At 45.4% G+C, this 15,266-nt stretch overlaps 1 protein-coding gene across 10 annotated transcripts in view; it reads left to right on the top strand.

The window, feature by feature from the left end:
• Positions 1-15,266, top strand: part of SCAI (suppressor of cancer cell invasion) — a 53,901-nt gene extending 38,635 nt beyond the window's left edge. For 5 of the 10 annotated variants that reach the window (XM_078608838.1, XM_078608840.1, XM_078608839.1 and 2 more), the window contains 4 exons: positions 761-861; positions 1,076-3,003; positions 9,095-9,181; positions 13,025-15,266. In XM_078608838.1, coding sequence (XP_078464964.1) covers positions 761-861; positions 1,076-1,201 — 227 coding nt within the window. In that variant the 3' untranslated portion in view covers positions 1,202-3,003; positions 9,095-9,181; positions 13,025-15,266. The remainder of the gene's footprint in view (positions 1-760; positions 862-1,075; positions 3,004-9,094; positions 9,182-13,024) is intronic. The other 5 variants (XM_078608834.1, XM_078608835.1, XM_078608836.1 and 2 more) reach the window with 5 other exon arrangements.

The following is a 15,266-nucleotide window of genomic DNA, read 5'->3' as shown; positions in this document are numbered from 1 at the left end:
CAGGCCAAACGATGAGCATAATGCTAACGATGATGAGGCATTTAACAAAATGGGGGAGGCAGCTTTTACGTGGAATAAACTGGAATAGAGGTTGCATATTTACGAAATAATTAATGTCTAATTTCTACAGCTATTAATATTTACTTGCTTTTTGTGTTCAGTTTGTTGTCCTTCCCCCACACCTCTGATTAGCACAGTTGGCTACATACGGTGCGAAAGAACTCCAACACATAGCTTACATAGATTACTAATGATATTTCCTGGCAACAGTCGCAGCTAAAATATACAAGCGCGAATGACATTTAAATACATTTACAGCTTCTAAGAAATGCACTAACTGTACATTTTCACGTGGTTGTTATCTGCTTCTATGCATTGCAAGGAATGTGTTTCTGCTGTTTAAGGTATCTGCACATTCCCAGAGATGCACATTCTTTGAGCCCCTGGTGTAATGTCTCCATCAGGAAAGTGAACCGTGTTGACGTGTATTTTTGCAAATGTTAAAGCCCTGGTGTATGAACTCTGCTTGGCTAGTTTCTGCGCAGGTGTTTCAAAAAAAAGTCAATAGATCTTGAGTCAACCATACGGTCTCATTTGCTAGAGTCACCTGCGTCACCAAATTGACAATAGTAACAGAATTGACAGAAAACGTCAATTTCAGCTAAAATGAGATTGAGTTGAAGCATCGATTGGTGGTGGCCATCCCGACGAGAAATGCACATGAAGCGGGGTGCTTGTGTGTTGCGTATGTCCGCGCTAGAGCCCTCCTGGCTGCCTTTCCTGGGGGACGTGTTTATCCGCCGCCTGGTGGCTCGGTTCATCCTGATGTCGTGCGCCATGCGCGCACATCGCCAACTCCGGGTAAAGCATGCACGGAACACGCATCATAACACAGCGTACGTGGCACACACAGCACAAGCATCACAACACAGCATGCGTGGCACACACGGCACATGCATCATAACACAGCGGCACACGCGGCGTGTGCCCGGCATGGCACGCTGCATGCAGGCCTGCGCATCACGCTTGCTCGTACCACGAACGTTTATCGTGCCGCTTGGTCTGTGTGCCCCAGGCGTTGGGCTCATTTCCTGAGTCGTGGCCTCCCCTTCCCACGGAGGATCTTCTCTCGAATCCGCGTCTGCTGGCGCTCGTGCGGGAGCTGGCCACCTCGCTGGACGCGCGACCCGCGTTCGTATGAGCGGCTGCGTTGATGACCACGCATGCCACCATCGCCATCACCCTGCCACCGTTGCGAACGTAGCCGTGTGTGAAACTGTACGTCGGTAAATTCTCCTAAACATCTTCACGGAAAAGCAATAATTGTAGCGACCAGGTTTTAATATTATCTGATAAAACTTGATAGGAATATTACCGTGATGAGCAAAACAGATTTTTAGAATGGGTTAAATATTTTTAAACATCTAAGAAGGCAAACAAAAGTGGAACGTATACTTTCTATTCGTACGTCATTTTTACCGTAAGCACACCAGGAGTGATGGAACATGGATCACCGAACGACTGAGAAGCGCGTTGTTTATGCACACACAGAGAGAATTGTTCCAAACAGATTTTGTGGTATAAAAATAATTACAGGAGCACCAATTTTTTTATCTAACGAATTACATAAAATATTACCCGTATTGAGAACAAAAGCACTTGCTATCACAACATGTTAGGACTTATTTAAAATATAAACACAACCTTTAATAGGTAGAAATCACACGGTTGAACATTTCCAAACGTAAACTTCTGAAAATCACAAATCCCCCACACATTTTGCATGCTGTCTACCATTTGTTTAAATCACGCTTCATGAGCACAGGCCCAATAGCCTAACAAGTCAAGCAGCCAGCAGCAAAGAGCACTCTCACATTTCTAAATAAGTTAAGAGTATATGAAATCTTGGGAATTCAAGTACTTTAGTTAGGAATATAGTTGATATAAATGCCCAGGGCTGATTATATTTTGGACTTAATTATGAATGTACCATTTAAGTTACCAATTTTTTTTTTTCTGATCGGTGTACAGGATAATAAGGTTGTCTATGGTAGAGAATGTTGAAGAGAGGGCAAGTGTACTTTTTACACATGTGAGTGAATTGTCCACTCGTGTCTTCAATTACAACACAACTCTTACCCTAGTTTGTTTTGTATAGCATCCTCACACATAGTTGATCCTGCTCTATGGACTGGCTTGTGAAATATTCGCCTGTCACGGTTGATTATGACCTTAAGCTAGCAGATGGCACTGCGAGTCTGTAACCACTCGCGACCGATCTCCATGGGCCGGAAGCATCGCGCGTTCCGGGATCATCCACATGGCTGGGAATATCACGTCCCCACACGGCTCCGTGCGCCAGCCCTTTCCCCCCTTGACCTTCCCCACACCCTCTGTGGCCAGAGGCTGACAACATTTAGCATAGGCACAGATTAGGTTAGATTTTTTTAAGTGAGCTGTGTGTTTGTAATTATCCGACAGCATTTTTTTTACGTTGAGCAGAGCTGAGAAGATGAACTGAACGAGGAACGTCACCAAGCACGCGCCCCATTTCCGTGCCGACCCTGCGATGTGACGACCCCGCGACGTGACGACTAGACTCGAAGTCGGCTCACGTGTAGGGCTGCTTTCTGCCTGGGTTTGACCCGGGCACTCCGGCAACCGGCATCTGTGTTCGCGTGGCAGAAATTTATTTGTACCAATATCTCAGTAGCGGCACTATGTTGAACCTTATTTCAGTTTTGCTGGACAGTTTTTGATGATAGACCGAGGCTGACTGAGAGATGTTGCCTGAGTTTGGTCTGCAGTGGAAAAGGTGGCGAAACCCCACTCGTGTGTAAGTGGCTCGGTGTGAGCACGTGCTCGCGAGTTCACTTGCAGTCATGGCCCGAGGCCTCTTGGTGGCTCGGCCCGGCAGGGTGCTGTGGGACACCGGGCTGAGTCGGCGAACCTGGTTCCAACAACTGAGCCGGCACATTTCCCATTGGACAACCAGATAGAGCGGTGAGTATCGTGTCCAGTGATAGGAACATCACAAGGTGTACGGTTAAAGTCTAAACACGGGAGGCTGGGTTTTGTTATCCAAGCCATTCTGTGTACTTTGGGGAGTACAATGATGAAGTTGAAGGGAATTAAACTTAGCCACTTTACAAGCATGGACTTAATGTAATCTATGCCGCACATTAACCTACAGCATAAACTTATATAGTTTTTTTTAATGTTGCAATATATTTGTGTTTTACAAACAACCTATATTTGAGGGCTGCACCTGTACCTTGTTTTACGTTTATGTATTTAAACTCATCCCGGAGCCTCCTGTTTACAATGCAGCCGTCCTTAGCAGTGGCACGTTTTGATTTTCTATGGCCTCGACTCGAATCCCTTGATTCTACAACCAAGGCAAGATGTAGGGGGACCCAGGCCACGGGCGGCCAGCCTCGGAACAGTCCCACCAGTCCCACGCTGAGCCCTCGGTCCCTAGTGTGCAGGTTATAAAGTAAATAATCAGACAAACCTCTTCCGTTACATATGAGACCCCTCCACATAACAAGTAACTTTTTGTTTTTACACAGCGCATAATTTCAGCAGTACAGCTTCAACACAAGAAAGCTCTTGACCGTTTTCTTGGTTCTCTCGGTAAAGTCACGTAGAATGGAAATAACAAAATAATAAAAATAAAACATAATAAAATAATTCTCACGACGTTTCGGCCACAACGCAAGCAGCCGTCCTCAGGTGGAGAACAGGTCTGTCGAGAAGACAGAGTCTGAATGATACACCCCAGGCTTGGAGCGACTATTTAAGCTGGGATGGAGGGGCGAAGAGCGCCTTGACAAAATAATTTGCATATCAAGAGGGATTTAGCATATTTATGGGAAATGCAGATATGCGATTAGTACTACTTGTGAAATGCGTAGGTTTGGCGGGGGGTTTAAAATCATTATGCCCGTGCATTATGCAGGATTAGCAGCATCAAAGGGAGGGGATAGGGGTAACATTAATTAAGGGAAGGAATGTTAATAGTATGCAGCTGCAGTAATTAAACCACAACGTAAACAACTAAAGTATAAACTACATAGTATCATCAGTATACTAAATATACTCTCCAATAAGCTGAGCTACTAACAGTAAGTAATACATTACAATTCTATGTCGCAAAAAATATAATATGCTTCCAGCTAAACTTTATTCTCTTACATCACACGTGTCTACACCGTACTATATACTGTCATAGACAAACCTAACATTTAATTATATACTGTATTACTATATACATTGTAATATTACACTATGTATTATTCTACCCACCCTAATGTATATCACACTGCTGTATATTCACTATACAATTACGATACTATATACATGTATTACTTTGTACATTGTATTAAACATTACAATTTTATACTATTTATTATACAATCCGCTATACACTGTACCATTGACCGTCGCGTGAAAGATACTAAGAGGAAGCAACGAAATATATTTGCGACATAGAATTGTAATGTATTACTTACTGTTAGTAGCTCAGCTTATTGGAGAGTATATTTAGTATACTGATGATACTATGTAGTATATACTTTAGTTGTTTACGTTGTGGTTTAATTACTGCAGCTGCATACTATTAACATTCCTTCCCTTAATTAATGTTACCCCTATCCCCTCCCTTTGATGCTGCTAATCCTGCATAATGCACGGGCGTAATGACTTTAAACCCCCCGCCAAACCTACGGATTTCACAAGTAGTACTAATCGCATATCTGCATTTCCCATAAATATGCTAAATGCCTCTTGATATGCAAATTACTTTGTCAAGGCGCTCTTTGCCCCTCCATCCCAGCTTAAATAGTCACTCCAAGCCTGGGGTGTGTCATTCAGACTCTGTCTTCTCGACAGACCTGTTCTCCACCTGAGGACGGCTGCTTGCGTTGTGGCCGAAACGTCGTGAGAATTTATTTTATTTTTATTATTTTATTTCCATTCTACGTGACTTTACCGAAAGAACCAAGAAGATGAATCCCTGCAGTCACGAAAGCTTTAAATCGAAACTCTTGACCATTTTCGACATTAAATGTCTCGTCAGCAGTCAGGCTTGCTTGAGCCAATACTGGTCAACTGCCAGATGGGTATAGACAAGGGATCTCTCTGTTCGATACGGGTCCTAGTTTGATGCAAATCTCTGTCATATACGACACAGGATAACTATTCGCGTCGGTGTGAAGAACAAGAAACTGAGACTTGATGTCTCCCTCTCCATGTCACCTGCCCTCTCCATCTCCTCTGCCCTCTCCATCTCCTCTGCCCTCTCCACCTCTCCATCTCACCTGCCCTCTTCATCTCCCTGCCCTCTCCATCTCCCTGCTCTCAATCTCCCCTGCCCCTTAAGTCTCCCCTCTCCATCTCTCCTGCCCTCTCCATCTCCCCTGCCCTCTCCCCCGTCACCTTTTCGCTCATGTAGGCTCAGCTTAGTTTCTCGCTTTCCGAGGGCACACCTCCACGGGCCAGCACCCTAGGTGAGGTCAGGGTCGGTAGTGGGGAAATGGCACAATAAATCGTTGTTTTCCGTGACTATCTGTTTCGGATAGGTGAGGCCATTAACGATTACAGTTGGCATTTTTTTATGTTTGCCTTGTAGTTTTAAACTCGGCTCGGTGTTTGAGTTGTTGAACGATGTCACGGCGTGACAGCGTGGGTGCCTCGCCGTGTTGTCGCGCCGTCACACTCTCACACCGTGATGTTGCGCTCTCGCACCATGATGTCAAGCCCTCGCACCGTGATGTCAAGCCCTCGCACCGTGATGTCACGCCGTTGCGCTCTCGCACCGTGATGTCACGCCGTCACGCACTCACACCGTATGTTGCGCGTCGGCAGCACAAGTGTCTCGCTGCTATGATTAGCCGTGAGGTCGTGGCTGGTTCTGTGTTTTGCTGGCCCTAAGGGGGCAGCACATTTAGACACGCGGGCCGCTTAGGCACAGCTCAGGGCCCCGCTCGTGGAAACCGTGGCAGCTAAGCAGCTCAGCCTGAGGCTGAGCCTCGCTCCGGTACAGCTCTGGGTGGTTATGGAAACGGGGCAAGCATTTCCCTCGCGTCGTTACCGCTCCGCGAAGTGCACCGCCTGCCTGTTCTGCTGCGCACAGCGGAGTTTGAAGGCTGCACATAACCCAAGTGCGGTCTTTGAAAGTAAATGGGACCCATAGGTGGTGGAGCATGGTGCTCGAGGCTAAGTTGAGCTGCAGTATGTGTGTCCTGCATGCGCTTGTCGATTTGCCTCTTGCTTGATGCGTATTGTGGGTACCCGAGACCCCCTTATCTGTAACAGTGACACTTGCAATACATGAAGTTGATGTGCGATAACCATGAATAACTTGTATATTTTTTACGACGTAACTCAGCATTGAGAGGATTATTCATTAACCTTTGTGAGGTGCCTGTGCATCTCACAGCCGGTGTTCGTGTCTGTCACTGAGGGCCCGTGCTTGAGTTCTGGGTAACCAACTAGAGGCAGGGCCAGGTTATTTTATGAAGTAAATTGATGGTTCCAGTTCACTCCCTTAGAAGATGCGTACGTAGCACGGGTAAGAGTACGGGAAACCGTGGAGATTGATATGTGATGCGTAGCGCACGGTGCAGTACGAGTACGTGGAACCGTGGAGGCTGTCTAAGGCAGTGACGTCGAGGCTCAAGAGAGAATGAGGCACGTGGCTCTGCTGTTGTGGATCCCGAATTGGAAACACGCTTCATTGTGAACCGAAATGCCACTCCTTAAACACAATTGAAATTTTGTGAAAAAGGACCAAAAGAATGTTCATTGTTTGAATGAACAAAAGGTTAAACGATAATCGTTTTAAATCTTGCTCAACGCCACGCAATGTTCGTGGTGTGTTCCCTATCGTTATGTTATCGCCATCAGCATTTCATTTCCACTGCTGCGGACCCGCCGCCTCCGTCTGATGTGTTGAGATACCCGGCCTCGGTGGCCAAGTGTGTCCCGTGCCATGCACATCCCACAGAGGCCACGGCTTCACACTCACAGACCACTCGTCTAAAACGACAGACAGGGTGCAACTAGTTCCAAGGAGATTACTGTGTGGAATTGCAAATAAGTAGAATAGCAATCGTGTACGGTACATGCGCATATCTGTGTGGCTTGTGATGTGTGTGTGCGTGTTTGTAGCGCACGATTTGTGTGGAATAACCCGTGTTGTTTTTGTGGGGTGCACATTTGTGTAGCGATGACATCATACAGTATATATGCATGTGTGCATGTGAGGATGTTTGGCACGACGTGTTTGGACGGTGCGACTCTCCGGTCTCCGCACGTTTACGTCGGTGCCCGGTGACTACACCAGCTGTCCCAGGGTGTTCTGCCCGCGAGTGCTTTTCACTTGTGGGGTAACAGGCGGCTGTTTGAGCCAACGCAGGAGAGGTTTGCATCCACGGTGGCACAAGAGGTCAGTGAACGGATTAGTATCAAGCAATAGCCACTATTCACTGCCATAGACAAAGGCAAGACAAATATCTCTTTATAGCCTTAGACTTTTGGGTCAAGTGCTGTTAGCGAGCACCTATGAAGGCCAGCACCACGCCCGGCCGCCTTTATTGACGAAGGCACGCACACACACGTTTGGTAACAGCTACAAAATCGGTGTGTGAGCATGAGCTAAAATGTGTGAGTAACTTGTATGTCCGATGAAGCTCTAAAGTGGGAATAGTGAAGGTATTCAGGGGTGAAACCAAAGGGTGATTGTGGTGGTTGAAGGCTGTTGTGAATAGCATGCGCAGCAGGCGCTTTTCTTATAAAGATGCAAATGCAAGCCTGTGCTGTGCAATGCCAGGAAAGGTCTAACGCCATATTGCGCACGCGTCGAGCACGTTTAAATCTACAAAAGCCACACACACAGATACTCGTGATTAATGTTATATCCCATCGTCGTTCATGCAAATTGTAACTCACAATGGCTGAGGAACAAGAGACAAGCTGGAATGATGTCAGGTGGTGAGCCAGTGCCAACAATTGCTCTGCAGTTCTCGATATGTTAAGATGTTTTCAGCAAATTAGTGAATGTTTATACGTGGGAGGAAACCGGAGAGACTGGAGAAAACCCACGCATGCAAGCGGCAACACTATCCCATACAGAAGGGACAGATTGTATCGGTCCACACTTTGCTGTACTGCATTCTGCTGGCAAAACCTGGGTATGATACCTCCACGCCCACACGAAGGGAGTCTCGCAACATTTTGTTATTTTACCGATCAACCAACCCTCGCCTCCAGTGATGGATTACAGGACACGTGCAGCTTATTCACCAGCACCACCACACAACACCAATCTAGCACTGTCGTGACACAATGACACAGACCATGTTAAACACTGCATGCGCTACTTCCAAGAAGGTTAATTCCCACATTAAGGCCAGGGTTATGTTGGTTCCTCAGCACAAGTCTTGGTCATCTGGGAGAATGAATCCGTAGAAATTGCAAGAAATGTGTGAATTATCATTAATGAAGCGGCGATGTTTTAATTTGAAATCGGTAAAGTAGCAAGGAAGTTTTCTATGAAGTACAGAGAGGGTGGCAGCCCCGACGCACTGCCGCCTCGTCATCACAAGGCCGTACCCGCGCCTGAACTGCTTTTGCATAATTTATTTTTGCCTGCCCACCACAAGCACATCTTTAATCACTCCTAATAGGTAGTTTAATTCGAAAAGTGAATACATTTTTACGAGCGACTATTACATCGCTGAAGAGTGAAAAGAGACAATGCTTTCTCGGATTTGCGTGTTTACAGGTTGTGTGAGCAGAGGCATCTCTTGTGTGCCTGGGAGGCCGTATTTTTTTGTTATGAAATTGAGTCTATGTGGGAATTGGGGAACCGGAAGTTTGTAACCCTCTGAGAGCTGAGACATTGTGGAAATATGACGCCCTTTGAGAGTGACAGGTTTCGGTGTGCGGTTGTTACCCATAAACTTCCGGTGACATGGTGCTATATACGTGCTTTGTTTATGCCAGTGAGGAACGTAATGGTTCCCGTTCAACTGCCCTCTGTATTTACACCCAAGCGTCTACCTTGTTTACTGTTATCTCTTGTATACAGTACTTTACTCCGCCATCGCTCGACACGCCCGAGTCAAGGGAGCACCTCCCCTCGTCTCTGAAACCTCGTGTGAAGAAGCTAAGCACAGTGAGAGATATCGAAGTTGCCTCTGACTTCACCGAGACAGTGTGGTTGCTTTTTCTCATTTCTCAACGGCACTGCAATGGACGGGTCTTGCTCAATTTGGCATTGAGGTGACGCTCATCTCTTGCTTACAGCCCGGAGCCAGTGGTGTAAATTCCCTAATTCCTGTGGCAGGGCGAATCCCTCCATAGGACAACCACTGTTGACTTCCCCATCAAGTGGTGTTTGTTTTATTGACACTGGAGGGATGATAAATGACGGAGTCATTCCCAAACCGGGATGTGAACTTGAAACCTGAGAACTGCTCACTCTACCGCAGAGCCTCCAGGTCGGATATTTGGTGGAAAGACTCCTATTATGAGATCTCTTTTACCAGTGGCAAAATATGATAGTAGGTTTTTACCCTTTTAACTGGTACAAAACTGACACCTTTATTCAAGGCATCATGTTTGCAATGACCACAACACAAGTAGTCAAAAAAGCAAACAAAAAGAAGCAACTCTGATAAGATGATAATATGCACTGTCCTTGAAGTTGATTGGCCCACACCCGAGACGGCTTTCTTTAGAGCCTAGTCCCCATTGGTGTAGGGCCAGATGACACCAGAAGGCGTACAACTCAAACACAGTGCAATATCAGAGTATTGAGAGCTCGGGGTAAGCATTTACACTATGAGATCTCTTTTACCAGTGGCAAAATATGATAGTAGGTTTTTACCCTTTTAACTGGTACAAAACTGACACCTTTATTCAAGGCATCATGTTTATCATCTTATCAGAGTTGCTTCTTTTTGTTTGCTTTTTTGACTACTTGTGTTGTGGTCATTGCAAACATGATGCCTTGAATAAAGGTGTCAGTTTTGTACCAGTTAAAAGGGTAAAAACCTACTATCATATTTTGCCACTGGTAAAAGAGATCTCATAGTGTAAATGCTTACCCCGAGCTCTCAATACTCTGATATTGCACTGTGTTTGAGTTGTACGCCTTCTGGTGTCATCTGGCCCTACACCAATGGGGACTAGGCTCTAAAGAAAGCCGTCTCGGGTGTGGGCCAATCAACTTCAAGGACAGTGCATATTATCATCTTATCAGAGTTGCTTCTTTTTGTTTGCTTTTTTGACTACTTGTGTTGTGGTCATTGCAAACATGATGCCTTGAATAAAGGTGTCAGTTTTGTACCAGTTAAAAGGGTAAAAACCTACTATCATATTTTGCCACTGGTAAAAGAGATCTCATAGTGTAAATGCTTACCCCGAGCTCTCAATACTCTGATATTGCACTGTGTTTGAGTTGTACGCCTTCTGGTGTCATCTGGCCCTACACCAATGGGGACTAGGCTCTAAAGAAAGCCGTCTCGGGTGTGGGCCAATCAACTTCAAGGACAGTGCATATTATCATCTTATCAGAGTTGCTTCTTTTTGTTTGCTTTTTTGACTACTTGTGTTGTGGTCATTGCAAACATGATGCCTTGAATAAAGGTGTCAGTTTTGTACCAGTTAAAAGGGTAAAAACCTACTATCATATTTTGCCACTGGTAAAAGAGATCTCATAGTGTAAATGCTTACCCCGAGCTCTCAATACTCTGATATTGCACTGTGTTTGAGTTGTACGCCTTCTGGTGTCATCTGGCCCTACACCAATGGGGACTAGGCTCTAAAGAAAGCCGTCTCGGGTGTGGGCCAATCAACTTCAAGGACAGTGCATATTATCATCTTATCAGAGTTGCTTCTTTTTGTTTGCTTTTTTGACTACTTGTGTTGTGGTCATTGCAAACATGATGCCTTGAATAAAGGTGTCAGTTTTGTACCAGTTAAAAGGGTAAAAACCTACTATCATATTTTGCCACTGGTAAAAGAGATCTCATAGTGTAAATGCTTACCCCGAGCTCTCAATACTCTGATATTGCACTGTGTTTGAGTTGTACGCCTTCTGGTGTCATCTGGCCCTACACCAATGGGGACTAGGCTCTAAAGAAAGCCGTCTCGGGTGTGGGCCAATCAACTTCAAGGACAGTGCATATTATCATCTTATCAGAGTTGCTTCTTTTTGTTTGCTTTTTTGACTACTTGTGTTGTGGTCATTGCAAACATGATGCCTTGAATAAAGGTGTCAGTTTTGTACCAGTTAAAAGGGTAAAAACCTACTATCAAGACTCCTATTATTAGAATTACAATTATTCCTATAAAGCCAGTACCTTACACCTCCAAAACACCAGATTTGTGTAATTTACCTCTTCTCGGAATATCCTGACCAATGCCTCCAACTACACACCAAGTTCAGTAACCCAGCTCTATAAATACTGTCCTTTGTTCCTTTGACTATAATGCCTGATTAGGGTTTCCCAAGCGGGATGTAGATTAACCCTAAAAGTATATATGTATATGATCCTGTGTTTGATGGCTTTCATGATGGTAAGATTTTTGGCGTGACAGCCGATCACTTTGGCTCTCTAATCTCAATTTATTTGAGGCTCCCTCAGACAGTGGGGTCAATGCCTGTGTGTGCATTGGGAGAAAGTGTCGCCCTCGGTGAGTTTCCCGACCATAGCTTCTCAGTGTTACTTCTTTAATTGGCAGTCGTGAAACTGAAAAGCCTATCGGTTATGTGAATGACCTATGCAGTCATAAAAAAAAATTACTTGCAGCCTCAACAGTTGATAAACATGTCAACCTTTGGGGGTGGGCAGAAGTTGATCAGGCGCCCTGTCTTCGGTTAAGAGATGCCAGTTTGTAGGTTTAGTCTGTGCTCTCTTGCTGACATTGGTCACTGAATACAACAGCCCTAACACAGCAAGGTTAATACATTCCAAGATATTTTTTTATGTATATTATTTTATAATTGCAATATATCACCGTATACTAAATGCCAAAGTACACCAGCAATTTTTTTTGTTAAACAAAAGAGTTATAAATGAGTGTGCCGATTATTCCGTAGACGTGAAACCAACGCATTGTTGAGGCTGAGTGATGTCACTGGAAACAACAGATTTGTTGCACAATGGCTGTGACGCCGCACACAAGTTGCGTGACATGCATGTAATTACAAAGTGTTTAAGTGTTTAACGTTTGTCAACAATAAAGCAAGCACAATGTAGTTCCCCCTTGTGCCTAGAGTGGTGCTTGCGCCGTGATGGTGGTGGTGGTAACGGGTTGATTTAGAACCTTGAGGCGGTTGCAGGAGCTGGTGAAGCAGTGGGGCAAATTGCAGTGCTTCCGTATGCACGTCTGAGGTTTCCAGTTGGGGTAAAACCAGACTCTACGCACATTGAGAAAGTTTGACCAGATTCAAGATCGTTTATTGGGTCGGATCGCTGCGTGAGTAAAATGTCTGTTGTAAACCCTCCTCTACCCGACACAGCCGATTAGTGAAGTTGTGACGTGAGCAACGGCGAGTGTGTTGTAGAGCGATCCACACACATCTCTACTGATGCGCGAAAGCAGTAATTCATTGGCACGATTGTTCATCACGTGACAACTTTAATAATTGGCTGTGTTGGGTGGAGAAGGGTGTACAATGCACATTTTACTTATAAGCTCTGAAACAATAAGCAATTACACTGGTCAAAAAAAATCTGGCCTGAAATTTTGCAGCTGTTTTAGACTTATTTCAGGGTGCTGATTCCAAATCTGATCTCAGATTTGCTCTATCACATCTCATTTTTATGCTGTCGGCATACCCCATTTTCATTGATTTTACCCGAAATTAATTCTGTCACTTATGATTGCAAGTTGTTGCGAGTCATTGACTGCTTTAGTGTTAAAATATGGTGCTGTATTTTTAGGATAGTGTGTTTATAATATCATTTTATGTAGATATTCACATTTATTTAATATTTTTCTTCTGCAGGGTGTGATCTAACAATGACTACAACATCCGAAAGAAGGAAATGCAGTAATAACCCAGATATCTTCTGCTACATCTGTGGCAGCTTCACTTTGCAGGATCAAAGGCGCAACATCAATACCTTTGTCAAGAAGGTTTATCTTGCCTACTTTAAAGTACGACTTGGAGACCAAGACAAAAATTGGGCTCCTCACAAAGTGTGTAAAACCTGTGTTGAAACTTTGCGATCATGGTCTAAATGAAAGAATGCTAAGCTGAAGTTTGGTGTGCCAATGGTTTGGAGAGAACCTACAAACCATTTGGATAACTGCTACTTCTGCCTTGTTAATGTAAAAGGTGATAATTGTTTTTTTACCCTTCTATCTGGCAACAAAACTGACACCTTTTTTACAAGGAGTCATGTTTACATAAACCACAATACCTGCAGTCATAATGCAAACAAAAAACATAACTCTGATAATGTGCACTGTCCTTGAAGTTGATTGTTCCACACCCGAGACAGCTTTCCTTAGAGCCTAGTCTCACATGGGTTGGACCAGATGATGCCTTTTGCATGGGGCGGATGTGCTGGTCGACGATGTGTTGCAGTTGCCCCGCTCCGTATGGATGCGCGAGCAGCTGTTGGATGACTCCTCAGGGGCTCCGCGGCGTCAGGCAGAACAGACGCGTGAGGGTTCTGTGTCAGTGGAAGGTGGTCGATTGGCTTTTCAGGAGGGCCTTTTGATGTGGAGGGATTATATAGTGGACCATTGGCGCATTGTGGTTTGCGTATTGCACGGTGAAAAGTTGTTGCACCTTGGTGTCCAAAAGTCCTTGCTAACGTTGCAACGGGATTATTATTGGCCCGGTATGACAGCCGACTTCTCTAAACATATTCGCTCCTGTCATGAGTGCGCCCGGCGGAAGCCGCCGCGCCTGAAATGCCATCCGCCGCTGCAATCTATTTCCGTTACTCGCATCAATGAGTTGGTGGCTCTCGATGTCCTAGGGTCCTTCCCGATCACTCCCAGGGGTAACAAATACCTTTTGGTGGGTGTGGAATTTTTTCCCCAGTGGCTGATGGCTTGGCCCTTACCTGACCAATCCGCATCCTCCATCGCTGATGCATTTTTGAATGGCTATGATCGCCTGTTGGGGGCAAAAATTGACCCTACCTGACCATGTGCGGGACTCCCTGCACTAGATTTTTGAGGCGCGGGAGGCGGCTCAGGTTAACACCGCTAAAACGCAGGCGTGCAATGAGCGCTGTGCGCGCAGGTCCGGCCACAACTTGTCATGATCCGTCGGCGACCGGGCCTGGCTGCATTGCCCTCAGGCACCTCTCCCAAACTGCACAAGCCATGGCATGGGCCGGTTGAAGTGATTGAGGTTAAGCGCCAACAGTGTGTACGTATTCGGGCGGGTCGGCGTCGTTGGTTCGTCCACCCGTCGCGGTTGAAACCCTTCGTTCCTCCACGTGTTGCTTCGTCATCTCCACATATTGGGTTGCCGAGGTCTGGCATGTCCGATGAGCCGGAGGGGGTGCGGTTGCATGTTGATCCTCCGAAGATTTCTGTTTTGTCGCCCACAGCATCCGAACCCCTGACTGCCATCGCGGACAATGGCCTTGCCGGGTCCGGCCCTGTTACATCGGACCCTTCCGCTCTTCCGCCCTTCCGCCGACCACTACACTTCCAGCTGGCTACCACGGAGGGTCCGGCGTCACGGACCCGTTCTAAAATGCCTCGATTTTTCTGATGTTCCGATTTATCTTTGCTTGGTTATTCGCCTTTTAATGCCGGCTCGTACAGTTCGTGTAAGGATTCAATCTAGGCCAAAGGTAACGGGCAGAGCTACGGGAAATATTCGGGAGCCATCTAGAGCAGGGGTGTCCAAACTTATTGCAACGAGGGCCAAATTTGATAAAGCGAAGATGCCCGGGGGCCAACAGTTCCTTCTGACATTTTTTTTACCACACAAGTTACATGAAAATACACACTGTTATAAAACAATTTTCATTGTCACAATTACCTTTATTTTTCAAATGACAATGTAACCAAATATAAGCCACTCAGGCAGACGTGAACAACTCTAAAAACACAATTCTGCCTTTCATTCAGTCACGTAACATTGAACAAACTGTATAGAATACCTTACATTTCCATGTGTTAAATATCTTTGCCTCATGAACATTTTAAACAGGAGTTATAAGTAATGCCAAGTGGTCTGTTATCATCATCTATATATATAAAATCGCAAATCTGTC

The sequence above is a fragment of the Lampetra planeri genome, chromosome 30, assembly GCF_965212315.1.
Source record: "Lampetra planeri chromosome 30, kcLamPlan1.2.h2, whole genome shotgun sequence".
NCBI lineage: Eukaryota > Metazoa > Chordata > Hyperoartia > Petromyzontiformes > Petromyzontidae > Lampetra > Lampetra planeri.
Note: the sequence above shows the minus strand (reverse complement) of the source record. Positions and strands in the feature narration are given on the sequence as shown.